Genomic DNA, 27,497 nt, shown 5'->3' on the forward strand with positions numbered 1-27,497 from the left:
GGAGGCTGTGCCGTCAGACCTGCGTGCAGAGGGCCGCCTCCACCACCACACTCTCACTCCTGTGCCAGGCCCTAGCTGCTTGGTTCCGTTGCTCCCCACACCGGCCACACTGCTGTGTGACCTCAGGCAAGGCCTGCCCTCTCTGGTCTTCTTCCTCCAATGTGCAGTGAGGGGTGGATTCCAGGCCCCCTGAGAGAGCCCACAGCAGAAGTTGACTTCCTCCAGCTAGAAACTCAACATTCTCAAACCTGGTTAGGGGTGAAGAGGAGCGGGGTCTCGGGCTCCAAACTGTAGCTCCACTGGGGCTGGAAGGATCTATGAGAAAGACCTCACCATGGGGCTGTGCCCTGTGGGGCTCAGGATGAGACAGGTAGCCGATGGGGACAGAAGGGACAGGGTATCCCCTGTGAGTGGACTTAGGGAGGGAGGCCAGGGGTCACTCCATCTCAAAAGAGGTATTTTTTTTTAACCATTTATACATGAGAACCCAGGCTTCCAAAAGGGAATTCATTTGCCTTCAGCCTAGGCACAAAATTAGAGGGCAGCAGAGCTCCATTCCTCCTGGTCAGCTTGCTTGCCCCGAGAGCTCCCAGCTGTGAATCCTTGTGGACACATGGTTGGCCAGCCGGGAGCATCAGGGCAGTGGGTGAGGGCCCAGAGCCCAAGGCAGGTACCTGTCCTCGGATAACTGCAAGCAGGCACCCTGCCTCCCCAAACCCCACAAAAGCCTTTCCTCAACTGCGTGTGTTGGACACACTAAATTTTTCCTCTAGTGCCTGCCGCCACTAGAGGAAACACTAGTCTCTGCTAGTGTCTCACCTAGTTCGGGTGCAGCACGAAGGGTTAGTTATTTTAGGTTTACAGTATCGATATTTCATGGTGTTCCCACTCAGCGTTCCGCAGGGAGCACAGGGCTCCCCAGCACACACAGGCGTGGGGTCCTGGGCAGGGAGGCACCCGCTGCCATGGCTGGGGGCCCAGGGCCTCTGGGGGGGTAGCCCAGCTGTGGGACCTGAGTGCCTGCAGTAGGCTGTTGCCCCATGTGGAAATGAGGCGTGCACCATCACGCCCTGTCTTGTCGGGCTCTGTGTCTGCAGCAGGGGAGAGTGAGGAGGGATGGCTGGCTTGAGGAGGGGGCCGAGGGGGTCTGCCTGCAGCCCTATCCAGCTCTGCCCACCCCCACCCCCGAAATAAGCTGGAGAGAGGAGGGTTGACAGAAATAGAGAAGAAAAGATACACAGCGGCGGGGGGTGGGGGCGGGCACACAGGAAAGAAAAAAAGGGAGGAGAGAGGCAGAGAAAACGGAGGAGAGAGATGGGTACCCGGGGCACCAGGCCGGTAGGGGCAGCCCAGGTTGGGAGGCAGGGGGCAGAGAGGGAGTGAGCTTGGCCCGCAGACTCAAGTACCCACCATAGGGCCTGTTACCACATCCTGGCCTGGACCCATCCCATCCAGGAGGGCTGATTGCTCAGGAAGGGGAAGGCACTCCTGCAAGGTGACCAGGGAACAGGCAGAGTCCTCGTGACTTGCCCTGTCCCCAAGTCTCCACCTGCCTACCTGAGGTCCCTTCTTGGCCTTCAGTTCCAGGACATGCCCGCCCACCCCCCCGGGGATCCCTTTCCTGAAATGAAGTGTGTAAGTCGCAGAGAGCGGGGTGGATGTGGGGATGGAGTGAGGTCTGCCTAGGAAGCCCTCTACAGTCACCCCAGGTCGGGGCCTTTCTCCCGTAGTGCCAGCTGGCTGCCCACCACAGGCCCAGAGACCTCCCACTCAGCTTGCAGAATCCAGCTCAAGAAGGGATCACCCCTCTGAATGCCCCCTCTGGATCTCTGAGGGGGTCTGCTGTGTTCGCCTTGCTCCCTCGCCCCCGTCAGGGGTTTCACAGTTCCTGGGGCCTCCCCTTTGTGTCTCCCAAATTAGGAGCCCCCAGAGGAGGGCTGGGGCTGATGGAACCATGCCCATCTTCAAAGGGGCAGGAGAGCCAGTCAAACCAAAGCTGGGCAGCTCCTGAGAACAGCCCCTCCTAGGCTAGGCTCTTCAGAGAGCTTCCTGGAGGACGAGGAGGCGTCCCCTGAGCTCAGGCTCCACAGGCCAAGAAGAGAAGGGGGGGGCATTGTTGAGGGACGGAATGGTGCAAACTAAGGTGTGTGTGTGTGGGGTGGGGCGGGGTGGGAGCATCCAGGGACTTCTAATTGCTTCTCTTCAAATCCTGACCAGTTGGGGCTCCTTCTAAAGCTACTCCATTCTGGCTTTCCAGGGCTAATCCCTGCTGAGGTGTGAATGGCTGATAATGGTTGCAGGCGTGAACTGCTAATGGGGCAAACTCAGTCCCAGGCCAGCCTAATTGGGCCGGGGTTGCCTCCTGGCACAGGGAGTGTGGGAGGGCAGAGAATCCTGAAAGGAAGGGTCGGGTGCTCCGGCTGGGCTCCCGCCAGAGAAATCCAGCCTGTATGGCCAGCGGGCGACAGCAGAGCAGCCTCGGCAGCCTCCGTCTGTCTCCTCCCCGGCTGCTCGGCCTGCCTTGGCCTGTCCTCTCCCTTGTCCTCCTCTTTCAGCTGCACACCCACCCCTCCCCCCACCACCCCACGGACGGGGACAAAAAAATCAACCTGGAAGAAAATTGAGGTCATGTCCTTTGTCGTGTATAATTCTTTATTTTCCTCTTGCTCTTGGTTCTGGCAGAGTTGCTGGGGCCCTCAGGGCGTGCGTGCGTGTGTGTGTGTGTGTGTGTGTGTACATGCGTGTGTGCTGCGCGCACAGGGGAGGGTGGCCCTTGTGGGTGTGTGGGTCTGCTGTCCCTCCTCTCACCATTCCACTGGCCCAGAGCCTCCATCGTGCTTGGAAACTCAAGCTTCTTTCCATAGTGCTCAGCTGGGCTCTTGGCCGCACCAGGTTCGGGGTTGCTGGCTGGGCCCGGTGTGACTACCTGCCCGCTCGCTAGGCAGCTGCCCCTATGGGGTCCTGGGCAAGCACCCACCCCATGCCTCTGAGGGTGGGATGCCCCTACCCACCCCACAGCCCACTCCACAGGAGCACAGCTGCTCTCAGGAGCTGCCGGCCTTCCGGCCAGCCCACAGCTCCAAGCCATTTTCAGGATAAATTATGAATTTTAATTGTCAAAGCATCTTAGTGTTTAAAGGCTTCTATATATAGGCTCTGGCCTCCAGGAGTGGCCAGCTTGGTAAGGCTGGGGTAGGGCAAGGCCCAGAGGAAGCCACATCTCAGGGAGCAAAGGGCACTGGGCCCACAGGTCCCACACCAAGGCTCCAGTCGGGGTCACTGCACACCTGCCCTGCTGTGTGACCTTGGGTGAACCCTGGACCACTCTGGGCCCTGATGGCCCCTCCATAGTCTTGTTCTGAGGGAAGAGTCCAGCTGGGAAGCTAGGAGCTGTCCTGGGAAGGGTGGAAGGGAGCCACCGGTTCTAGGAAAGTTCCTTATTGTCTGTGCTGAGCCCACCCGAGGAGAAAGCATCCCTCCTTGGCTTGGAGCTGTCCCAGAATTGAGGAGGGCTAGGCAAGCACCCATACGGTGACCTGAGGAGGCTCAAGGAAAACCCATGTCCCTACCCACTACCTCTCCTTTCCCACCTTTCCCGGGCTCCTAAACACCACCCCAGGCTCACAAGGGCAAGAAGAAACCGCTGAAGGTCTCTGGCTTCATCTGCTACCCAGGCCATCTTGAGAGGTGCCTGGCAGATCCCCTCTTCCCTTCCAGGCTGGCCCAGTCCTCAGGGTTCCTCTGTCTTGGGAACAGCTTAGGTAGGCCCATCTCAGGCTTTGGAGGCTTGGACACCAGCCAACCCCCACCCTGGTAGGCCATCAGCCTTGAGCCTGAAAGAAGAGGAGCTCATGGCCTCAGAGGCCCAGGGCAGGGAGCAGGCAGCGGTGAAACTAGCAGGGGCGCTGGAAGGCCCGAGACTTGATCAACAGGATGAAGACAAGAGCCTTTCATGTGCCAGGCATGATTCTGAGCAGTTTACATACAAAACTTTATCTCTCCCACCACAGCGTGTGGAGGTAGGTTGTGTCATTATTTCCATTTTGCAGATAGAAAATAGAGAAGCACAAAACGAAAAAGGTTCTGTAAGTTGCTCAATCAAGGTCACAAAGAGGTTCTGTAACTTGCTCAAGGTCACATGGCGAGTAGGCTATGAACTCAAACATGAGCTTCTTTCCTCTTCACAACAATCTTATTAGGTTGGTACTATGATCCCCGTTTTACAGATGAAAAAACGGAGGCACAGAGAGGTAGGGCAGCCTGCCATGAATCACACAGTGATGGACCGCAGGATGGGACAGGACTTGGTGGCTTAACCTGAGGCTGTCTGACCGCTCCTGCTGACTATGCTGCCTTTCTCTGATTCAGTTTCAAGGGCCTGCTGAGCTGTAGGACTGTGTGGGCAAGTGGCTTCCTGTCTCAAGGCTCAAAACTCCTCAGGGAAGGGGAGGCCAGTGCCCTCTAGGGGCTGTGGGCAGAGAGTTCAAAGAGAAGGAAGGAAAGAGATATTTGGATCGAACACACAGAGTGCTTTGGGAATGACCCCAGCAACCCTCACCATGTACCTACTTCGTGGATGAGGACACTGAGGCTCAAGACACTAGTTTACCTCCCCACAGTCCCCAAGATCGTCTCACTCCAGAGGCCCGGTAACCCTAGAGACACCCCCCCACACACAGGTGAGGGAAGTGAGGCCTGAGAGCATCAGGGACTTGTCCTAGGTCCAACGGCATCTCAGGGCCATGGCCTCAGAAGAACCCAGCCTCCACCCCTCTTCTCTCCCCAGCGTAGCGCCAGAACCCCGCGGTGGGGGTAGATCAGGGTCAAGAGAAGCTTTGCATTACTAAAGCCTCAAAAAGGCGAAAAGATTGAAAAACAACCCCCAGTACATCCCAAACCAAGGTCCAGTGAGTTTTTTTAGAGCATGGGCAAGCTATAAATAAAAATGCCTTTCTACCACCACTGACTATTCAAAGTGCTCTCTGCTCCAGTGAATCTTGGCCAACCCCTCACCAAAACCCATTTTTCCAACCTGTACACCGAGATCAAACCAAGAGGCAGCAAGCCCCTCTGCTCAGATGGGGCTGGGGAGTGCTCTGTTCTGCTCAGGAACCGAGGACCCCTTCGCCCGGCTGGATGCTCATGAGAAGCCCAGGCTTGGGCATAGGCAAACCTCTAAGAGGTGTCCCAAGGCATAGAGGGCAAAGAGCCTGGTGCAGCCCAAGAGGGTGGCATCAAAATGCAAGGGAGGCCCAATTTAGCTCAGTGTGAGGACTCAAATGGAAGACCAGACAGCCCAGGATGGAAGACCTGGCTACGTAGCAGTGGGTGAGTAGTGTGCCCCAAGACAAAAGCAACCCCGGACACCAATGGGAAAGCCCTCTGCTCCCATACGCACCTCAGCAGCCCCTCTTAGCTCTGAGACACCCCCATCTCACACCCACGTAAAGGGACTTGAGATGGCCACTCCCCCACCCCTCCAAGCTCCGTCTACAGCCCTCCTGGGGCTGGGTGGGGCAGAGGAAGCTTGCAGGCCCACGGGCCCCGCCCCCTCCCAGAGCCACAGGCAGGTTCTCTGTAGAGCGGAGCAGAGAGAGATTAATTCCCTGAAAGGGGGAAAAAATAGAAAAACACACACACACACCACACACCCTAATAACATGTAATAAGAGGTTGGAGACAAGGAACAATGCCCTGGTAATGTCACCCTGGCGGCAATCAATTTGGGTGTCACATGAAATAGGCATAATTATTCCGCCAGCCCTGTTGCTCGTCTCTAACCAGCTCCAGGGGCCCAGGTCCGGGAGGGGAGAGCGGCCCCAGAATCAATCCTTGGGGCACCAGGCTGGCGGAGGGAGCGGCTCCAAATCACCTCACCAGCACTGAGCTTCTCGGCCTCTGTGAGGACACAGGGCGCTTGAGGGCCCCCTGAGGGGAACTTGCTGCCGCCCAGGAGCCACCTTGCTCAGCCATCCCCCTCACTCTCTCCGTGGGCAAGAGCAATCAGGGAGGACTCCCCAAGGAGATGGGAATGAAGGAAGAACAAAGATACCTTTTTTCATCCAGATTTGGTTTCCAGCTCACCAACCTCTTATGAAGTACTCCCCAGTGCCTAACGCCAGGCCAGACCCCAGGGTGTGGAGAAAGGGTTTTCAGGGGGGACAATCACTCTCCCTCTGCCAAGCCAGGACTGCCCCTGCCCATCCTCGGGGTGAACACAGAACCCCCTGAGGTCCTATGCAGGACTTAAGCTCTCTTTGCTCCTCCTTCACCCCCCCCCGTTCCCTGGGGAGTCCTTCTGAGTGCCCTTACCCATCCCTGAGCCCAGAGCTTATAGAGACAGCAGCCCCACTAACTGGGGAACTCTGAGGGACAAAGGGGAAAATCGCTCCCTAAGCACCTGTTACACATTGGCTACAGACCATCTCGGCCCCCATTTTCTGAAAATGCACAGCAAGACCATAACGTAACACAGTTTTACTCTCAACCAATTGGTAAAAACCAAGATGGCTGACCACACCGAGCGCTGGCGAGGGTGGCGAGCACTGGGGACACTTTTCTCCAACTGCAGGGCATAAGTGGTCCAACTAATCTGGAAGACACGTCACCACATTTTCGAGGACAGCTGAATATGCCCATGCCTTAGGGCCCAGCAATTCCGCTCCCAACCGTGTGCTCCAGAGACACTCTGCGTGCTCAGGAGACTAGACAAGGCGGCTCCCGGCAGCATTGTTTGTGAGAACCAAAAGGGGAACGACCCACAGAGAAGAACGATTAATCCATGGTGGTAGATTCAAATGGCGGCACATTACACACCAGTGCAAACAAATGAACTACATCTACCATTATTTGCAACAATATAGACGAAGCTTAGGAATATGAAGTTGGTGGGGCCGGGGAAGCAAATTCCAGACGGCTGCATCCGGTTTCAGGCTCTTTTTCAAAGTTTGAAAGTAACCCAAACTGAACAATTCCTATATACTAAAATACATGGTTTTAAAAAGGCAAGGGAGGGGCGCCTGGGTGGCTCAGTGGGTTAAAGCCTCTGCTTTCGGCTCAGGTCATGATCCCAGGGTCCTGGGATTGAGCCCCACATCAGGCTCTCTGCTCAGCAGGGAGCCTGCTTCCTCCCCTCTTCTCTGCCTGCCTCTCTGCCTACTTGTGATCTCTGTCAAATAAATAAATAAATAAATATCTTTTTAATAAAATAAAATAAAGAGGCAAGGGAATGCTAACTAGGTAATTAGGAGAGTGGCTGCCTCAGAGAAAGAGACCAAGGAATCAAGTGAGGAAGCCCATGGAAGATGGACACCATTGTTAGAGCCCTAGTGTTCGGCTTAGGAAGTAGTGTTGTTGTATTTGTAACACTTTTATTGTCCCTAATGCTAAATACATTAATCAGTTACCAGGTCATGCCCAGATGAGCGAGCCCTGAGCCCCAGGGGTCAGGCGGAAGGCATTCTAGATCAAGCTTATCAGCTGGGGACTTGGGGCAAGTCATTCCACCTCTCTGGCTCTCTCCCTTTTCTCAGCTATAAACATCAAATCTCCATACCAGCTACAGGGAAAAGACTGAGAACACATCACCGATATAAATTATGAATAGCTAGCATTTCTTGAGAGCTTACTGTGTACTAAGCACTGTTCTAAATGCTTTGCATATATTAGCATACTTAATCATCCTGCTGGCCCTAGAGGTAAATACCCTTGCTAGCCTTACTTTATGGATAAGAAGACTGAGGCCTGGCAAGATTAAGAAATTCAGCAGAGTTGGAGCTGAGGTCTGAACCCAGGCATCTGGCTCCAGAGTCCACACTCAACAAGTTCACTATAAAGTGACATCAAATGAATCAAGTACACATGAGGAGGAGACTGTCATCAGCACGGCTCTCCTGGACCCACAGCACCCAAGGACATACATTCATTCATTCATTCACTCATTCATTCAATGCATAAACAAAGGTCAGTATCAAGAATGCCTCAGATGCATTTGGAAATGAACTTGCCTTACCATACTCTTTCTACAAAGAACCCTCCCAATTCTGGAATCCCCGGTTTTCTATGTGTCTGCAAAGTCTGCTACCACCTCAGGACCTACTCGTGTCTCTCTCTTTCTGGAGGACCTCTAGCGACCTCAACCTCCCCCAAATAAGTCCCACCCTTCTCTGAGTTCGGGTGGGCTACTAAGTGTACTGCCTGGGCGCCCTTGACGTCACCTAGCTCTGTCTAACCATACAGATGGAGGACTTCATGTCCCCTCCAAGCAGTCCTTGCCACCAGCCAATAGCTGCTCCCTGGTACCTCCCAGTGTCTTCCCTATCCTGAGGGCTAAGCAGGGGGGCTCAGTGGGTGGGTATATGACTGCCCAGGGTTGAACATTCAAGGCAATCCATGGGAGCCCCAAGAGGGCATAGTCCAGGGCAAAACAGACAGGAGATCCTGCGTCTGGAAGGCTCCATCTGTCCTCCGAGTGCCACATGGTGGACAGCAGGACCAAGAGACCCTGGCTAGCAGGCTAAGGCTCTGACTTTGAAATCACCATTGTCTGCTGCCTCCTCTCCCTCGCCTTTCACAAGCCCCACGGGACCAGCCGATACAGTGCCTCATTCCTCCATGGGACCCTGTTTAAATCACTATGGTGCCTCCCTTCTCCAAAGGAATGCACTCTTGGCCCCATTGTGATCCTCCAGCTGTTTGCTCCAATAGGCACCAGTAGACAGGACCAGATGAGCCATCCCTGCTACCTGTCTGGCTTTAGGCTGAACAAAGACCCACACACACGAGAGGATTTGGGGTCTTTTTCGTTTGTTTTTTTGGTTGTGTGTGTGTGTGTGTCTGAAATTCTGAGTTTTAGAGAACAGTAACTAGTAAAGGGCAATGTGGGTGCTCAGAGGCAAGGGAGGGAGCGCTGACCACTAGAATCAAAGAGGACTACCGCAAGGGGCAGAATAGTCTCTCTGCTTCCCTCCAGGCACACAGGGCCCTCTGCCCACAAGCCAAGATTCTTGGGTTTTGAACACACACCTATCCCCCAAAATCTGGCCCCTTGGAATGAGGACCTTCTCTAACTCCAGGCCCTGGGGGACATTGCAGCCTTGACCAAGCCCTATCTAAGGCCCATCTCAAAATTAAACTGGCAGGGGGACGGGACAGAGGCAGCAAGCACCGTCACAGGGGGCCTGTCCTCCCCTTTGCTAAGCACCCCTCCCATAGGGGCATCCGGGTGCTGCCAGGAGTCCCTACCTGGGTTCCAGGGAGTTCTTGGCCTCACCCCTCTGCCACGTTATCCTCTCCCTCCTGCCTCAGGCCGTGGGGAAAAAGCAGGCAAGCTGTCCCAGCAGACCAGGTCCCACACAAGGACAAAGGGTCTGGGAACTGGTGACCCTCTCTTCCCTCACCCATGCTCCTTGCTGGATGTGGGGAAGCCCCAGGCAGCAAAGCGGCAAAGCCTGGGGGCCCCAGGCTCACAGCTCCCCAGGCATGGGAGGCACCAGTGTAAGAGCTGTTGGCGGGGCTGAGCCCAGAGCCCTGAGCCAGGCTGGACATCGCACCCTCAGGCTGCCCAAGCCAAGCAGAGGAGGACTGAAGGTGGGCTGGGCTGGCCAGGAAGGGGCTCATCCAGATGGTACTGATCCCCATCTTAGGGCCTTCCTGCACTCCCAGGGCACCTCCCACATGCCCCTTCTCCCCCACCCTGAGACCAGGACCTCGGAGAACAAAGAGGATGCCTCCAGCATAACCAGAGCATAACCAGGGCTGCATGGGGCTGGGCTGGGACCCAGGGTAGGAACAGGGAGGGAAGAGCCCACCGGGCTTGGCCCCACCCCTCCCCAAACTGGAAGCCACCTGGAGGGACACGTCTGGGGGGGGGGGTGCTCAGCCACCTCACAGAGGGTGGGGAGGGAGAACAGGACGCTTCTTCTTCACCTCCCTTTTCTCAGCTGGTTCCCACCTCCCACCGGCTGCCTAAGAATGAAAAGTGGGGCAGGAGGAGGTGAGAAACCCAAGCTGAAGACAGACAAAGGGAGGCCCCTAAAAGGTTCCTGAGTCCTCCATAACCCCAACTCCCTCCTCTGCACTCTCCCCACTTCCCATTTCCCTTTTCCTCCGTCTTGCTGGGCCGGAGCAGGAAAGGGGCTGCTCCCTTTTAGGGGAGGGAGCTGCTGCCCAGGCTGGAGGCTGTGGAGAAAACTGGTCCCAAACCGGCATCCACCAGCTAGCTGGTGCCTGCTGCTGGCCAGGGCTGCCTGGGGGGGATCTGGGATCTGTGGAGAGGTGCAGCCACCCGCTGAGCCAGAGGCTTACCCTCCAGGATGAATAGTGCTCAGAACAGGAAGGGGCACGGGGAGGGGGGGCCAGCAAGACTGGGACCCTAGCAGGTGCTCCTCCACAGCTACCCGTCCCAGCTAGCCAACCTGGAATTTGGTGGGGTGGGAGGAACGGGGAAGAAAGAATCTTCATTTCTGAGGCTTGAGGAGGGTCAGATCTGCGCCCCCAAAGGGAAATCTGGGTGGCGCCGGGGTGCCCTGCAGCCCCAGGAGGGCGCAGCCGGGCCAACGGCGGCCCTCACGGGAGCTCGCCGCGGGGCTGCCCGCTCGGGGCTGGGTCTCGGCCGCCGGGCTCACCTGCATCTCGGGCGCACCGTCCGTCCGCTCAGCTCGGTCACCAATCGCATGTCTTCCCCGCCGGGCTTCAGCCCCTGCCCAGCCCCCTCCTCCGTCGCCTCCTCCCTGTTCGACACCTCCGCCCGGCAGTCCGCGCGCCCTCGCGGGGCTGTCTGTCCGTCTGTCTGCCCCACGCGGGTGGGAGCCGAACCGGGGCCGGGGCAAGGGTGCGGGAGTGGGAAGGCGGGAGGCCACGGCCCCGGCGGGCGGAGGGGCGGACGCACTTAGGACGCGCGACGCGGGCTCGGCGAGCCTGGTTCTGCGCCCCGGGCCGCCCTGGAGCCGCCGCCGCCGCCGCCGCCTCTGCCGCTGGGGCCGGGGTCGAGGCCGGGCGCGCTCCGCAGCGGGGCCGGGGCCAGGGCTGAGGCCGGCAGGCAGCGGCCCCGCATGCTGCTCGGAGCCCCGCGGCGGGAGAGGGGCCGGAGCGGCGCGGGTGGGGACTCCGCGCGCTCCCGGGGCCGGGGCCGGGACCCGCCGCCGCCGCTGCCGCCTGCGCTGTCGCCGGTCGCCCGCTCCAGCTCCCGCACCGGCTCCCGCCCGGGCTCCGCGCTCTGCCGCGGCGCGGGGAGGGAGCGCGAGGAGCGAGGAGCGAGGAGTGAGCCGGGGAGGGAGGAGGGACCGAGGGAGGGAGGGAGGGAGAGAGGGAGCGAGGAGCGGCGGGTGCCGGGCGGGGGAGGAGAAGGCGCGGCCGCAAAACCAAGGAGGGGGTAGGTGAGGCGGGGGGCTCGTTTTCTTCCAGCGGAGGGGGCGGAGAGCGAAGAGCGCCCCAACCACTGCCCTGCACCGATGGGGCAGTGAAACTGGCAGTGGGGGACGCAGGCGAGGGGCGCGCCAGGCTCACGCCGGAGCCGGCGCCGGGGAGCGCCAGCCCCGCACCGGCCGCGCCCCTCCGAGTCCCGGGCTCCGGGCGAATCCCGGGCCAGCTCGACCCAGGGGAGTCCGGGCTACGGTCCTCCCTGAGTGGGCACGCACCCTCTTGTGTGGCCACATGCGTGTGCACATGAATGTGTTCACACGTGTTAACGAGGGTCACTGCACACGGCCGTGTGGACGGACACACGCACGTGAACGGGCAAGGCTCCCCACCCAGCCAGGGTTGTTTGGAGGACGGCGTGGGAAGGGTAAGACCCGGAGCCTCTGTCCTGCCCCTCTTCTCCAAATGTACGCAAATCTCCGTAGGGCCCACGCCCTGGCGGTCTTGGGGACAGGCAGGTAAAGAGGGAAGCTGGGGTTGGGTGGGGGGATGTCGAGAGGAAGCCCCGCCAGCTCCACGGCTTTACCCTAAGCGGGGTCTTGCCCCGCCCTTTGCAGTCCAGGTCCCCGCCCAACCCGGCTTCCCGTCCACCAGAGGGCAGCAGGCCGTTACGGCCGGCTCTGGCCGCGGGCACGGCACCCACACACCAGCAGAGGGCAGTGCAGAGCCTCAGTCTGGGCATCGCTGTCCCTCACTTAGATACCAGGGATCCAGAGGATCCTGGGTTAGAGCCACGCACTTAGATGGGTCTAGAGAAAGCGATCTCTCTGATCCTCCTTAATCAGCCGATGCAGTGGATCCACTGGCCCGGGTGTCTTAGGGTGCAGAATGGACTACCGCCCTTACCATCTCATCTCCTTCTATGTCCCTTCATCTCCTGTAAGCCAGATGCCCTTTAACACTAAGTTAGTATGATTAGAACAAGCATCAGTGCTGACACCACCTGGCACGTCCAACCCTTCCCGACTATTGAGAGCGCATCCCATTAGCACATTAGCCCCCTGCCACCGGGAGCCCACAGGCGTAGGGGTTCTGGCAGGCAAAGAAGGAAGCTGAGGCTGGGGAAGAGGAGACTAGCCCAAGGCCCCTCGGTCTCGGAGACAAACCCCGGGATCCTGCTCCCACCCCCGACCCCCCCCCCAACTGCCCAAAAGAGCCTGCCTGACATTCATTGCAGATACCTGCCTGGCATGGTGGGGCCACCAGTCTCCCCAGACCCCCAACACCATCTCCCATCTCCACTGTTCAGTCTCACACACACAGCCCAAAGAGTTGCACAGACCCTCTGCTCCAGCGAAACAGATTCTGGGTACTTCTCTGTCTCGCTGCCACACCACTGGTCTGGACAGTCCTGCCTGGAAAACCGTCCCCTGTGTCCATCCTTATCCTAGGCCTAGCTGGAGCCCCTCCCAGCAGGTGCGGATGCTGTTGCTGTGCACTCTACCTTCATCCTCCAACAAACTTCTGAGGAGGCGCTGTTGTTCTCCCGTGACGGAGAGAAGGAACCCGAGACTCAGAGAGATTACATGGCTTGCCCGTGGTCACACAGCACCTAAAGCCTGGAATGGGAATTTGAATCGGCTTCCAGGGCTGAGTAAACCAGTAGGGGGCAGGCTTGGCAGAGGGACTTACAGGTGGGCGGGGAAGAGGGGAGGCGGCACAGGTGTCTTAGTCCCTTTCAAGAGCCCAGCGCAGGCGGTTCCCTGGTCCCTCAACTCTCTGCTGCCTGGACCCCCTTCCCAGACTCCCCAGCTCCCCCACCCCGGCTGCTGGTGAGTTACCCGTGAGCTCCCGCCCTCCCGCGCCGCCTCCTCCCACCAGCCCGACAGGAATAGACGCTCTCCAGCTCCTGCGTAAAGGCTCCGCCAGGCGCCCGGCGGGCGCGCAGACCCGCTGGGGGGCGGGGGCGGGGGCGGGGGCTATTCCTGGTGCGGCGACTGACGCAGGCACCGCGCGGCCACGGCATCTCCGCCCCCGACTCACCTGCTCCCAGCCTCAGTGATCTCGAAGGAGAAATGGGGGAGAGCCCACTGCCAAACCCCAGATGCTGCTTAAGGAAGTCCGTGGCGCCTTCTGGGGCCCACAATTATCTCTCCGCGCCTTGAGGCAGCAGGGATGACCAAAGAGCCCTGTCTGGGAGGAACTGCCCCGCAGTCTTATTTCTCCATTATACAGTATCCAGGCCGTTCCTCCTTGCCTGTCTCTCCAGAAGAAATGACTCCCTTATCTTACTTCACCAATGGAAACAATGGGGTTGGGGAGGAGTTGGGGGAAGAAGTTGGAGAAAAGGCCTTTTTGAGGGTCCAGCCTGGACCTGGTGAGAGTGTTGGCCCTGTTATTCCAAGACCCCATAAAAGGGTGAGGAGGCCTGTCACTGCGTCCTCCCCAGTCAGATGTCTCTGCATAAGCTATGAAACGGGCATCTCTCAATCCAGCTGGTGGGGTGGGCCCCACCAGAGGCCTCTCAGGGATCCCAGAGCCATGGAGAATGTGAAACCTTGGAGGGGCCTGGCCCAAGGCTTAAATGACACAACCAGGGGGTTGTACACTTGAGCTACAGCTGAAGAATGTTCACCCACACTTTCAAGCCTCAATCCTTGCTGGTCCCCCTGCCTGGTGTCCCCTCTGCCCGGTTTCCAAGGGTGCTTCAAGAGCAAACTAAGGCCATTCTCTTCTATTCCTGTCTCCCCTCCCCATACTAAAATGGCCTTAGAAGCAAGCCCCCAGTCTCCTCTCTCTCTGTCCTCAGACTAGGAGCTCCCAAGAGCAGGCCTCAACCCACCTGTCTCACTGGAGGGCACATAGCAGATCCTGGCTTCAGACTGAAAACTTAGCAAGTCCCAATAAAGCAGGAGCTGATGGCCAGAAGCAGCAGCCAGCCTGCAGTGGCCTGAGTGAGAACAGCAAAGCAGAGAGGCTGGCACTCTCCTACTGCACAGATGAAAAACTGAGGCTCTGGGGAGAGCTGGTATCTTGTCCAAGTTCACTGTGTAAGAAGCAGAGCTGGACTTTGAAGCTCAGGGTGCGTCTGATGTCCCAGCCCAAGCCCTGCGCTCCCCCCAACTCTGGGCGGCTGCGGGTGCAGGAAGAGGGGCCAGGCCCCCCGGGGCCCAGGAAGGAATGGGTGGCACACGCAGGGCTACCCATGTTCCTGCTCTGTGCCTGCTTCCAGCCCAGGAGCCCACAGGGTTTTACGATGATGATTATTTCTGAAGCCACTTGAAATTAATGACAGCTCTAAAATGGCTGGGACATTGGAGTCATGGCTGAGACCTCTAATTAGCAAGAAAAACGGAGACCAGGGGCTGGGAGGTGGGGGGGGGGGCTGGGCAGGCCACATGGGGCATGGAGCAGGGGTGGGGAGCAGGTTGGAGCCAGGATCCAGCAGGAGGTCCCTGTGGAGCTAGTGGACCCCATGTTCCAACTGATACTGCAAATTTGATTCTGAGTGCTCTGAATAACTTGCTGTGTGACATTGAGGGGCCGCTGCCCCTCCCTGGGGAAATTGCCCCAGCCAGGCAATAAAGGCTTGGTTGGGATGGGGAGTGCACCCCCACCTAGATAGCCAAGAGGGGGCTCCTTCAAGGCTTCTGGGTTCCTAGGAGGCTGAAGCCTGGGAGCTGGGGGCATTGCAGCCTCCAGGAGCGGCAGAAGCCCTGTACTCATCTCTGGCTACAGCAGCCCTCTGTGCTGGGGCTGCTGAGGCTGTGGGTATAATGAAGTCGGAAAGACTCTGGCTGGAGTGAAGTGGATCAGCACGTGGCAGAAAATCCATAGGTCAGGGCCCTGCACTGGTGCAGCTGTGGAGGGGGGCAGGAGATGGGGGGCTTCTGAAGGGGCTGGCAGAGAAGTCCCTGTAGGAGGTGGGCCTGGAGCTGTGGCCAGGGTTAGAACCTTCTTACCCCCTCGGAAGCCCCTCCTCGAGCCAGAAGGGACTTGGGGATGCCAGGGTACCAGTAAGGCTTGTTAAAGAGGGTCGGGCTCAGAAACCTGTAAGGGAAAAGACACTCATCCACATGCACCCCGGCTCCTGGCCTCCACATCCTGCATGGGGCAGACTGCCCAGGGAAGGACACCAGGGCTCAGCTCAAAGGAACCCTGCACATAGCACATGTGGAGATATGCTGATCAACATGGAGGGACACCACTGTGGCCAAAGCTGAGGCCAAGACTCCAAGGGCAGAAGAGCAGAAAGCCACCACCACTTCCTTGGGGTGTCCTCTTACCTGGCAACCCCCAGTTCAGGCATGTCTTGTCACTGACAGCTTTCTCAGACTCTCAATCCATTTTCTCCCACCCTTCCCCTCTTCCCTTTCAATTCAGGGCTCTGTGTGGCCCCCTCTTTCCAGAAGCCTACTCTGAGCACCTCAGTCTCCTACTCTGTATCCTTGGTTACCTCTCTGGGCCTCAGTGTCCTCCTTTGGAAGATGGAATATAAGTAGAACCTGTTTCATGGGGGATGATGTGAGGATCTCATGACTTTAAAAAAAAAAATACACACACATACACACACACACACACACATACATATATCTCCAATACTCGATGCTGGGCCTGGCACACGATAGGTGCTTGATAAATGCAGGCACACAGTAGGTGCTTGATAAGTGGTTATTATACTGTTATGTTTGTTCTCTGTTCCCTGCCCCCCCACCCAGCCCTTCCTCTGTAAAGACAGGGGTTGACTCTAAGGTTCCTTTCAGTGTTCCCAATAGGAGAAGCCTCGACTAAGTTCTTCAAGAATCAGGAACACGCTGAAGGCAAGGATTGATCTTGTGTCTCCTCTGGTTTCTGCAGAGCCCACAGCCCTGATTCCAGAGCGGCTGGTGTGTACAAATTAAACTCAACTGAAATTCACTAATCAGGAAGGACCAGTAGGTTTCCCCCGGAGGAGGGAGGCCCAGGCCATGGGGACAGGGACACTCAAGTCCTCAACTCTCACTTCCCCTTATCTTGGGGCCTTGGTCACCCACGCCTCCACTGGAAACGTTCCAGCATCCGTGACATTCCCTTAACTAGCAGCAACGTAGGCAGCAGCCTCCACTACTTGGAATCACACTGAGAACTGGGGGGAACCAAAAGGCTCCTGGAGGACCCAGGGCAGGAGCCCTTACTCAGCCCGGCCACACAGTCCTGCTGGGTTGGGTAACTGGTTCCTGCATCCATAAGAGATGAGAGGCAGGGAATCTGTCTGGGGCCTGTAAAGGGGCTTGTCAGCCCTGCCCACCCCAAAGTCCCTCCTGACATTCCTGACCTTGCAGTTAATATCTAAGAAGTGTGCACTCCACTAAAAACGACCCTCTGAAACCACAAAAACATCCAAATGATTAAACTGAGAGCAAAAACAAAGAAGCAAATATAAAAGGCAATTTGTAAAAAGGGACCACTCCCTGGCTCTTTGGGAATCTGGGCTCCAGGCTTGGCAGAGCAGCTTCTCCTGAGAGCCTGGGCTCGGCTGTCCCCACGGATCATGTCAGGGGGCACTTGAGCTAATGTGTGCAAACAGGCAGCACTATTAGCAAATCCATTCATTAAGCGCTTGTCTTGAGTTCCGTTGTGCAGCAGTCTTGTTTATTAACTTAAGTCGGAACCTGTTATTAAGTCAAAGGCAGCGTGTGGAAGCTCGGAAGGTGTCTAGCCTTATTGCTGAGCAGTCCTGAGTTCCAGTTCTGGCTCTATCTCTAAGCGCTGTGTGACCCCGACAAAGTCTCTGAGCCTTAGTTGCCCTGGGATAGGCAGCTCCCGAAGATGACTCCCAATGGGTCCCTACTTTCTGGCATCTAACCCACTGCATGCAATCCCCTCCCCTTGAGCGTGGGCCAGACTAATAGAATCACTTCTAACAGAGAGAATCCGATAGGCTATCAGAGGTGAGCTTTCATCTTGGGGACTCTCTCTCCATCACTTGCTTGTTCACTATAACTCAGAGCAGATGCAGTATTATTATTAGCCGCCCTGTTGAGAAGCCCACATGGAAGGGAACTGATGTCTAACCAGCACCCCGTGAGGCCCTGACACCTGCCAATACCCACAGGAGCAAACGTGGACCCAGACCCTGCCCAATCCAAGCCTTGAGATGCCTGAGGCTCTGGCTAACGCCTGACGGTAACCTCGTGAGAGACCTGGAACCAGACGCCTCCCGCTAAGCCTCACATACAGAACCTGTAAGATAACACAAATTTGTCTTTTCAAGTCACTAAGTTTCAGGGTGATTTGTTATGCAGCCATAACTAACTCATACATACTCCATCTGTGAGATGGGCAAAAAATGTCTTTCTCCCAACGTGGCTGAGATAACGCAGGCCAGGTGCCTGCTGCTGGTCAGGGTGAGAAATGGCATAGCAACTTGGCAGGAAAACATCTGTTCTAGTGAGGAACCGGAGACACCTTGCATGCCCATCACTAGAACGATGTATAAACACAGAGCACATGATCACACAGCCCTGAAGAGGGACACGCTGGAGCTCCATGCATCAGCTGGGTGATCCCACAAACACAAGGTCAAGGGAGAAAAAAGAACCAAAACTACATATAAGATGGTACCACCAATATAAGTCTAAAAGCAAGCCCTGAACCTTATAAATTGTGCACGGATACCTACATATACAGACAAAGTCTAAAAACATGCATAAGAATAACCAGTACCGATTCCAGGGGAGTGCTCCTGCTGGACAGAGTGAAAAGGGAAGAATTAGAGGCAGGCCTACCCTGAACCCCACACTCTGAGGGGCTCACTGTGAGTAGGCTCCACAGTTCTAAACAACACATTTTGTCCTCTCAACAATCCCATGGGTCTATTCTATTATTCTCTCTTCTTATAGAGGAGGACTTTGAGGCACAGGGTTTCCAGGGAGAACTTCCTGGACCTTCAAGTCCAGTGGCAGGCCAAGGCTAGGTACCTTACTCTGCCACGCTCTCGGGGGAGGCCACAATACCTCCCCGATCTCAGTCTATTCTTCGGTAGCACAGGAGGGACTGGCCCTCTTCCCCCTTCCTAGGTGTGGTTTGAGATGCTGGGAGTCTTGATTCATCCTTCTGGAATATTTGTAGAGCTCCCATGAGCCAACCTCAGGCCATACAAGGAGGCGTGGACAAGAGAAGGTGTGACTAAGAGGATTCAATTCAACACAATTCTGTTCAATTCATTGACTCATTTCCCAGACAGACGATGGTTGAGGTTAAGAGTATTGTTTGGGCACCTATGACACATTTGGCTTTGCATTCAGTGCTTTTATAAACCATGTCATGTAAGCCTCAACCCCACCCAGCAAAGTAGGGACCGTTGTCATCTCCAGGCGCCCCCTTCCACGATCGATACGGCCAATGAAGAAACGACCAGCAGCCTCCCCAGGTCACACAGCAGAGCTGAGATTATCATAACTGGCCCTCCCTCCATTCTGACCTGCCCTCTGTCTGGTGCTGGGGGCACAGACGGAGGGTCCAGGCTTTGCTGTCCTTTGGGGATTCCAACCCAGCCAAGAAGAATTTGGAGGAGTTTTGGAGAGAAGGAGGTGTTGGTGGGAGCAACCAAGACGGGTTTCCTGGAGGGGAAGGGGCAGGTGTTTCAGTGGGCTCACTGGTGGCGAGGGAGGTGGGAGATCCATCCATCCATCCGTCCATCTACCCATCCATTCATTCCTTCACTCAACAAATATTCGATACAGCTTTCTCTGGGCCCCAAAGAGCCCACAGTCTAGTGTGCAAGACTTAATGGACTGCGATGCACAGGGACGAGGAGAACGTGGGAAGACTCATGCACAGGAGTCAGGATGGATCTCTGGGAGGTGGAAATCCAGAGGCTAAGTAGGAGTCAACCAATGGAGTGTGGGAGGTGGTGTCTGAGCAGAGAGAACAGCAGGTACAGAGGCCTGAGCCCTGGATGGTGAGGACAGACAGCTGGACCCCTGCACCGGCTCAGCCCTATAGGGCAGGCTGGGCCCTGCTCCAGAGGGACTAAGAGCAGGAGAGTTCGAACCATCACGGTGCATGTAATTATGTGCAAAAATGAAGGCTAGCTCCTTAATAATTGATGGTGGGAGAGAGCAAACATCGGCAGAGGCACCCGGCTGCATCACCCTGTCCCGTCTGGCTGGGACCCAGGGCGGCCGCCTGGCCACTAATATGCCCATAAATTATTGAAGTTATAAAAAAGGAAGCAGGTGTCATGTCGCACCCATAAACAGCTTGTTAGCTAAGACTAACAAAGGGGTGGCTGGCCGCCAGGCAGGGGCTCCCTAGCACCCCGCCTGTTTGCAGAGGAATATTGATGAGGGTAGGGTAGACAGGGCCTGAGAGGCTGGCTGGCCCCGCTCCCCACCCCCTCCCTCCTCCAGACCCCCCTGGGGAGTCAGGCGGTACCGAGGAGGTCCACAGATGGAAAGAGCAGAACCAGACCCTTGAGCTCTCCCTCACTGTGGTGTGCATGCAGGCGCCAGATAAACCCGCATGGAGGGCATTACAGGAGCCCGAAGATCTCTGGGGCGTGCCCGGCCTGATGTACTGAGGTCAGTGCTGTGGAGAACTGGGGGCTGGACCCAGAGACACATGGTGCACATCCCAGGGAAGTCACTTGCTGCTTGTGACCTTGAGCAAGTCACCAACCCTCTCTGAGCTGCTCTCTGTTCAGGCCACCTGGGGATAGTCATGCCTATCTGGGAGATTAGGAGGGTCCCGGGAGTTTGTGGTGTGATATTCCTGGTGCATAGGGCACTCCCCCATCCCCCCAATCTCACAGAAGATCCTAATTAGATCAGGCTTAATGAGGCTTCCTTCTGTTAGGCTCTCTTTCCGCTCCATTAAGGCTGGCGTCCAGGATGTTAGTAGAAAGGGGAGAAAGCTGAGGACGGGGAAGGTGTCCAGCCGCCAGGGCTTGGTCCACCCCAGGCTCCACCAAACACAGGGTGTCCCCACCTGCCAGGGAGCAGAGGAGGAAGACAGAGGTAGGGCTGCCAACAGAGAGAGGCCTCACCAGGCATGGGGAGGGAAAGACAGGGTGGAGGGAAACACTGGCATTTGGGGTCCTTGGTGATGAAGAGCTTGGCACCCCACTGTCTCTCAGGCTGAGGATCTTCAGTCTCTGGGATACTTCCTTCAGGGACGTGGAACCAGGCTGCCCGATTTGGGCACTTGGACGCCCCTGGTGTGCTCAGCTCTGCCGAAGGCCACACAGGGCAAAGGGGAGGCAGTCCAGGCCTCAGAAGGCACCCCTTTCCCTAAACAGGCAGCCAGCTCACCCACAACCTGCTGGAGGCTACACAGGGAGCAGGGCTGGGCACGTCACCCAGGTTTGGGTGGCCAACAGGCTCCTCTCTCCAGTCCTGAAATAGCCCCCACCAGTACCTAAGTTCTGGAAGTGGTTTTCTTCTCCCAGAGGAAAGATGGAAATCCTGGAAGTTCTTAAGCACTGCGCTTTGGGCTGGGCCTCTCCTCTGGGGGTTCTCTCTGCACCCCTTATCTTCTCTTAGGCAGCCTCAGTCTGTCCCACAGCAGCCTGTTCTGCACATGGACGGAGAGGCCACACAGGTCACTGCTGGAGCCCAGAGCCTCAGCCTCCTGCTTCTCCCCACAGCAGCTGGACTCCGTCCCAGGAGGAGGCGCGGAGATTCTCACGCTGCGTGCTCGGTGTCATGTTGTGACAACTGGGACAAGTACTCTGACAGCCACCTTGGTATGGCATTTCCAGGAGCTCTCTTCCTGCCCAAGAGTTCCCAGTCCTTGGCACCTGCCTGCCCATCACCTGCCCAGCGGGGTAGGGGGTAGCTGGGGCGGGTGCCTGCCGTGGTAGGCAGATGGCCTGGGCAGTGAGGGATGGAGCCGTCTCAGAGAGCTATTCTTGGGAATGGGTGCTCACTCGGAGCCCTAAGGATACCTCCCTCCTCTGAGAGGGGACACCACTTGGCCAGGATTACATAGGTTATATGGGGGCAGCTGGAACATGTCTGTCAGGTTTCCGGTTTCCAAGACTACACCAAACTGAATGGCTGCAGGGTACAGGGTCGGGGGAGCATGCAGAAGGTGCAGGGACAAGACTACTGGTTGCTACAAAGACCCGAGCAGGAGACCGGGTTTTGGGGATGGACTGGTCAGGTCAGGCCATGGCCCCTCATGGCCTCCAAAATTCAGCATCAGCCCCTCTCTGACCCCTTGAGGGTCTATCCCTTCCTGTCTCTGTCTCTCCTTCTATCTCTTTGACTTAACTTTCCTTCACTCAGAGGGTCAGGGAGATAAGGCAAGCTAGACCCCTGGACTAGGTAACAAGTGGCCCTGACCAGGCCCTCTGGATGGTGCTGGAAGCTGAGAAGGAATGGGGAGCAGGAAGGCTGCCTGCCCTGGATCCGGTGGGAGAACAGGGCTTTCTAGGGGGTTCAGGGAAGAACCATAATTCTGGGCGTAGGACAACCTCAAAGGCAGGAAGGGCCCTCTGTCCCCCCTTAATTGGGTCACATCTTAGTAAGGGCTGCCGGAACTCTCGGCAGTGGTCAGGTTACATAGAGGGGTGAGAGGCTCATGGAGGCATGTGGAAGGGGGGTACACAAAGAGGAAAGCCCAGGAGCCTCGGGTCCCTGGGGCTTCTTTGGGGCCTCCTCTGGCTGTGTGGCCTGCATTGTCTTTCCTGCTGTTCTTGGACATGCCACCCTGCCCGTCACAGCACAAGGGGCAGGGAGGGCAAGTCCTGAAGGTGGCTCCCTCAAGTTCCATGGTCTAAGGTTTGTACCCCGTGAGGAGCCACAGCGCTGGCCCTGAGGCAGCAGATCAAGGGAAAATCTCAGGCAGAGACTTAGGGGACAGTGTCCTTCCTGAGAGCTTGGTGCCACCCCCAGGCAAGACACCAAGGTTTTGGCCCTCCCACTTCTTCTCCCTCTAGATTGGGGCTGGGGGGGGGGGATATCTGCAAACAGGGAAAGGAGTGAGTGTGATACGTGGGAGAATCTTCTGGAATATGGACTCCTCTGGTTAGGGCACTTGGGCAAGCCCCTTCACCTGCTCCAAAGGGTGGTGAGGATTACTGAGCTAATCCTTTCAGAGCCCTGGGAATTGGGCCCTGCATACACTTAGCCCTTTAGAGGACAAGCCGTTGTGATCATGAGTTTAGTAGGTACAGTGGTGTCTGCTTTGTGTGTGTGTCCAATTTTTGTGGTTGTTGTCGAAATATCACTGTGTTGTGCTAGACATCTGTGCTGTGTGCCTCCCGGTTAAACATGACGTGCTGGGGTTCGGTGGCCTGAGTGGGACTCTTCAGTATCTCCCTCTCTTCTCCAAGGCCCATCAGTGCAGACGGAAGACCCAAGGCCTCAGGGCTTCCCAGCTGCCCTGGAGCAGCAACTGGGGTTTGTATATGGGCAGTGCCCTCCCTATCTATCCCTTTTCTGCCCATGCTGTCCTAGAAGCCCAGGAGGCCAGGTTGTTGGGGGGGTACCCTAGTTCCTGGGGTCCCCGGGGCAGGCCTCAGTATCTGTCCGCTCCTTCAGGGCCCACCTGTTTGGGGCATTTCTGTTTCCCAGGAAATGAGGTTGACATGAGTAGAAGTGTGAATGACAGCAGGAGGGCAAGAGAGAAGCTGGCCCATGCACCCTGAGAGGCCAGGAAATGGGCTCCGGAGCAGGGCTGAGCCAAGAGCAGGCTGAGCCCTGGATAGCTTCTCACTGGCCATTCTTGTGGCCGGTGGACACAGCAGTGGCTCCCTCAGTCCCTCCAGCAACCTACGCAGAAGGAGCTGCTCTGCCCATCTCACAGATGACAAAACAGAGGCTTGGAAAGGTGAGGTGACTCACCCTACTGAAGCCAGAACCAGCAGCCAGGTCTGACCTTGGTGGCAGTTCTAGAGATTGTGGGTCAGATGTGCCGTGGGGTGAGTGACGGGAGGCTAGGGCTGGCAGCCTGAGGTGGAAAGATCTGGAAGGCAGACAATGGGAGAGCCCCCACACTCTCAAACTGCAACATAGACATTCAGGCAGTGTGTTCACACCACCTGCTGGGGCGCGAAAACCAGCCATAAACACCTGCAGTGTCCTCGTGGCTCATCAGTGGGGACAGAGGCCAGTGTGCCTTCAGGAAATTTCCCTGTGACTCAGACTCATTGACCTCCCTGCGCATACCCAGACACTCCTCCCCACCGCACACACCCCTGGAACTCACTTGTCCGGGAGCCACAAAGACAGCGGGGTGGAGAAAACCACCCACCCACTCCCCAAATCAGGGGGCTGAGGGGTCTGGAAGGAAGGAGCCTGGCCAGCCAGCTTGCAGAGACTTCCCATGTCACAGCCCAGGAAGCTGGGGCCAGAGAGTGTCCCCGGGGCATACAATGGGGTGGGCAGGTTGGGATGGAATGGAGGGCTGGCTCCTTCTCACCACCTCATTTTTTGTCACCAGCCCATCTCTCTCCACCCGTGAACTAGGCAGGAATATCTTCACATTCAGTGAGCGTGTTGGAGGTTGGGGGAAGGGAGGCATGCTTCTGCACCTAGCCTGGCTAAAGAGAAATACCCATAACGTCTGAAGTGTGGGAAGCACCGTGAGCAAATCCAGGCCCACCGCGCTGGCCTTCCCCTCCCCAGGCAGTCTGGCCCCCCGCGCTCCCCAGGCTGCCGCCTCGGTGAGCCCACAGAAGCACGCCGGCCCTCACTTTGTGCCCGTGCGTGTCTTACTGGTCCCACGGGAAAGCTGGCTCCGGACCTACTTTAGAAAGGCTGGTGGCCCTTCCTTCAGCTGAAGATTAGCCCTGGGAACTGAAGAATAAAGCGAAGCCGAGTGAAACGCCTTGCTGACATTTCTCCCCTTGCCGTGGAGACTACTACAGCCTTACTCAGGTGCGGAAGAAGAGAGAGCCCCAGAAAGGAAGTTTCCAAAAAACCCCTACTGAGACCTCTACGGCCTAGGGGAGCCAGTGAAGGAGTGAGAGCATGAGCAGGCCTCTGTTTCCGCATCTGTAAAGTGGGACAGCACCACCCAGCCAGCCAGCTTCAAGCAAGCACAACAACATGAGAGGGTGGTGAAGGGTCTTTGGCAAGAGGCTGCTGGGGGTGTGACAGGGAGGACCCTCAGCTGCAGAGGGGCAGACACACCTATGGCCCCCACAGTCAGTAAAGGCACCGACTGGTCCTGCATGGCTCTAGCTGCTTGTCAGGGAAGTGTCAGCGGCCCTGAAGGGGCTTCACCCAAACACCCAGCCCCCACCCCAGCCCACCCTACACCAGCTTGCAGGAGGACCCCGGGTGAAACAGAGGGGCCACCCACCCTGGGCACACATGGTGCCACACTCTGGTTCTGTCCCCAGTGCCCTGCTGTCATGGCAACCAAGAGAGCAGAATCGGGGGTGTGGACGGGGCTTGAGGAGGGGGGTGAGAGGAATGGGCTGTGGCTCACGATTCCTCAAGAGGGCTAAGCTTTCCTTCCCTCCTCTGAGCCCCCAGATCTGTGTGTGGCTGGAGCAGGGCAGGAACCACCCACAGGAGAGCCAGTCCAGAGGCCAGCCAGCCCTCTCTCCTGGGAGCGGATGTGACAGAACAGAAACCTGTGCTCGGGGCAGGATTCAAGGGCCTGTCCCTGGCGTGGACATCTCTCTGTGCTGAGCCTGCCGTGATTGCTCTCCCATCTCCTACCACCAGCCTGAAGTTCCCGCAGGAAAGATTTCCCCCACTGGGCCTCTGAGACAGCCCTGTCCCCAGAAGCCCCCCAAGATGGGACAGGGACTTTGACAGCCTTAAGCGCCTGGCCTAGGATTAGCTGATGGGCCATGGAGGGTGTGTTCCTCTAAACGTGGCCCCCATGGGAGCCATAGACCCTGGGGAAAAATAAAAATGCCTGACACTTCCTAAGCATTACTCAGGGCCCTCCCATACTCTAGACATGAACTTGTTCCATACTCCCAATAGCTAAACGAAGAAAGCACTGTTAGCATTCCACCTTACAGGTGAAAGAACAGAGGCCCAGAGAGGCACAGAGACTCACCCAAGGTCACAGAGAAGTCAGTGGCAAAACTGGGACTGGCCCTCTGGGTACATTCTAGCTGAAGAGTGTGGAGGTGCAGGGAGGGCGCCCGGCTGGTTGGGTGTAGGATAAGGGACTTAGGACTTATGTAGTCTAACTGCCTATTTTATAGATGTTGGTTCTGAAGCCAGGGGACACTTTCCCTGGTGGCCTCCCTGGTGGGAGTCTAGGGACAGGCGAATGGCCTGCTGAGAACCTAAGGTCCCCAAAATCTCTCAGACCAGGCACTGCAATGGTCCCCAGGCTGTCTTGTCCCTGGCAGAAGGCAGTAGAAAGCCAGAGCTGAAAGGGATCCGGTCCATCTGCCAGAGCACAGGCCAGTGAGGAGGCAGACCCAGCTTATAAGAGGGTCTGAACAAGGTGGGTAGGCATCAGAGCAGGAAGGGAGGAGAGATGAACCCTGGGGGGGTGGGAATCCCAGGGCTCTCCTTAGAGCAGGCAGTTTTATAGGACTGGTAAAGTCCTGACATGCAGAGAGGGAACAGACTTTCTAGGAGAAAGGAACAGAAGGTACAAGGTGCAGAGGCTGGACAGAGTGGGGTCCGTACAAGGCCCACAAAGAGGCCACAGTTGTCCAGCGTGGGGTCAGCGTCAGTATATGCCAGAGGCCGAGCGGGAGCCTGGAAATTCCTCTCCAAGGCCTCCCTCCCAGCACTGAGGCCAGCGTTTAACCCACTGCTGAGATGCCTTCTATAAGGCCCAGGGGCCTGGGATTGGGCCAGGAAGACTCACAAATGCACCCAATGGTAACTCTCACAGATGGCTTCTTTCGTCAGCCCTGCCTTTGAACCCGGGTTCGGGTGTGCAGCTCAGAGCAGGTGCTGGGTCAAGGGCAGATGAGCTAGGTGTTGTAAGCCCAGCACGGGGCTGGTAAAATCTGGGGGTCCTCTGTGCTGCCACACCCCATGTCTGTCTTTTCTCCGTCTGCTTCGCCCTTCCCTCCCCGTGCCCCGCCCTTCTTTCCTTGTGTTTTCCTATCATTGTTCCTTGGTTTTATTTTCAGCCTTCAGCACTTTTCTTGAAAAGGAACAGCTGGGCTGCTGGAGTCACACAGGAAATATTTTTTTGACTACTTTGCAGATTCCCCTTCTTTATGAAAACTGACACCACCATTGCTAACTGATGGACAGACAGGGAGCAATTTATTTCCTTGCTTCCTTCTTCCCTCCCTCTCTGTCCTAGGATATCTAGGAAACACAGGGCCGATGGACAGCAGATGGGGGAGGGGATGGGAAGCTGGGAGGACTTTGGTATCAGGTGGCAGCTGGGGCTCCCAGTAGCACCATTAACCCCACTTTACAGATGATGAGACTGAGCCCCAAGATCACCCGGATACAATAATAATTGCAATATTAACGCTAGCCATAAAACTAGCACGTAAGGACCACTTGCTCTGTGCCAGGCACCGTGCTGGACACTTCATGTGCAATGAACCTTCTGAAGCAGACATATCACCGGCCCTGTTGTATAGAGGGGAAAACTGAGGCTCACAGAAGGGCAGTCACTAGCGCCAGGCCACACATTTGGGCCAAGAGAGCCGGAATACCAGCCAGGCAACCACAGATGTGGCCATTCTGCCAGACGTACCCCTCCCCCCCAACTCTAGCTGGCTGGAAAGTGGGAGAACCAAGACTTGAACCCATGTTTAAGCTATTCTCATTCTAAGGCTGGGTTCTCCATCCATGTTGATCGCTATTGCAGAGAGAACATTAAATGGCAATTCTAATCACAGGATGACCCGGCCTGATCCTGACCCTGACCTTGATTTCTGAGGCCAAGGGATACAGAGCTCCTGGCCCCTGGGGCTTTGCTGTCAAGTGACAATCACAGGGAGGACAATTTGATGTGTCTCTGGCGCGTAAGCATGGGCACAGCATGTGCACGGATGTGACAGAAGACCTGAGGCTCTCGGCGACTGCCACAGAGGACAGAAGTGAGGGGGAAGAGGAGGAAGTGAGATTTCAGGATAATCTTAAAAGTGAAAAAAAATTATTACGTGTCAAAAGGAGTCGGGAGGCTTAAATGGCTCCCAGGTGGGACACAGAATAAAACAGGCTTCGCTGTTATTTTCCGATGGTCTCCATGCAGGGAAA

The 27,497-nt window shown here is 56.8% G+C and overlaps 1 protein-coding gene across 6 annotated transcripts in view; it reads right to left on the bottom strand.

Moving 5' to 3' along the window:
- The window catches only part of LINGO1 (leucine rich repeat and Ig domain containing 1), a 191,404-nt gene that overhangs the window by 6,385 nt on the left and 157,522 nt on the right, over positions 1-27,497 (bottom strand). The window contains exon 1 of one of the 6 annotated variants that reach the window (XM_032342370.1): positions 12,863-12,944. The exons of 3 other annotated variants lie outside the window; for them this stretch is intronic. In XM_032342370.1, the coding sequence (XP_032198261.1) occupies positions 12,863-12,868 (6 nt within the window). In that variant the 5' untranslated portion in view covers positions 12,869-12,944. Of the gene's footprint in view, positions 1-10,625; positions 11,266-12,862; positions 12,945-14,982; positions 15,219-27,497 lie in introns of those variants that run through there. 2 more of the 6 variants (XM_032342369.1, XR_004285634.1) reach the window with 2 other exon arrangements.

The sequence above is a fragment of the Mustela erminea genome, chromosome 5, assembly GCF_009829155.1.
Source record: "Mustela erminea isolate mMusErm1 chromosome 5, mMusErm1.Pri, whole genome shotgun sequence".
NCBI lineage: Eukaryota > Metazoa > Chordata > Mammalia > Carnivora > Mustelidae > Mustela > Mustela erminea.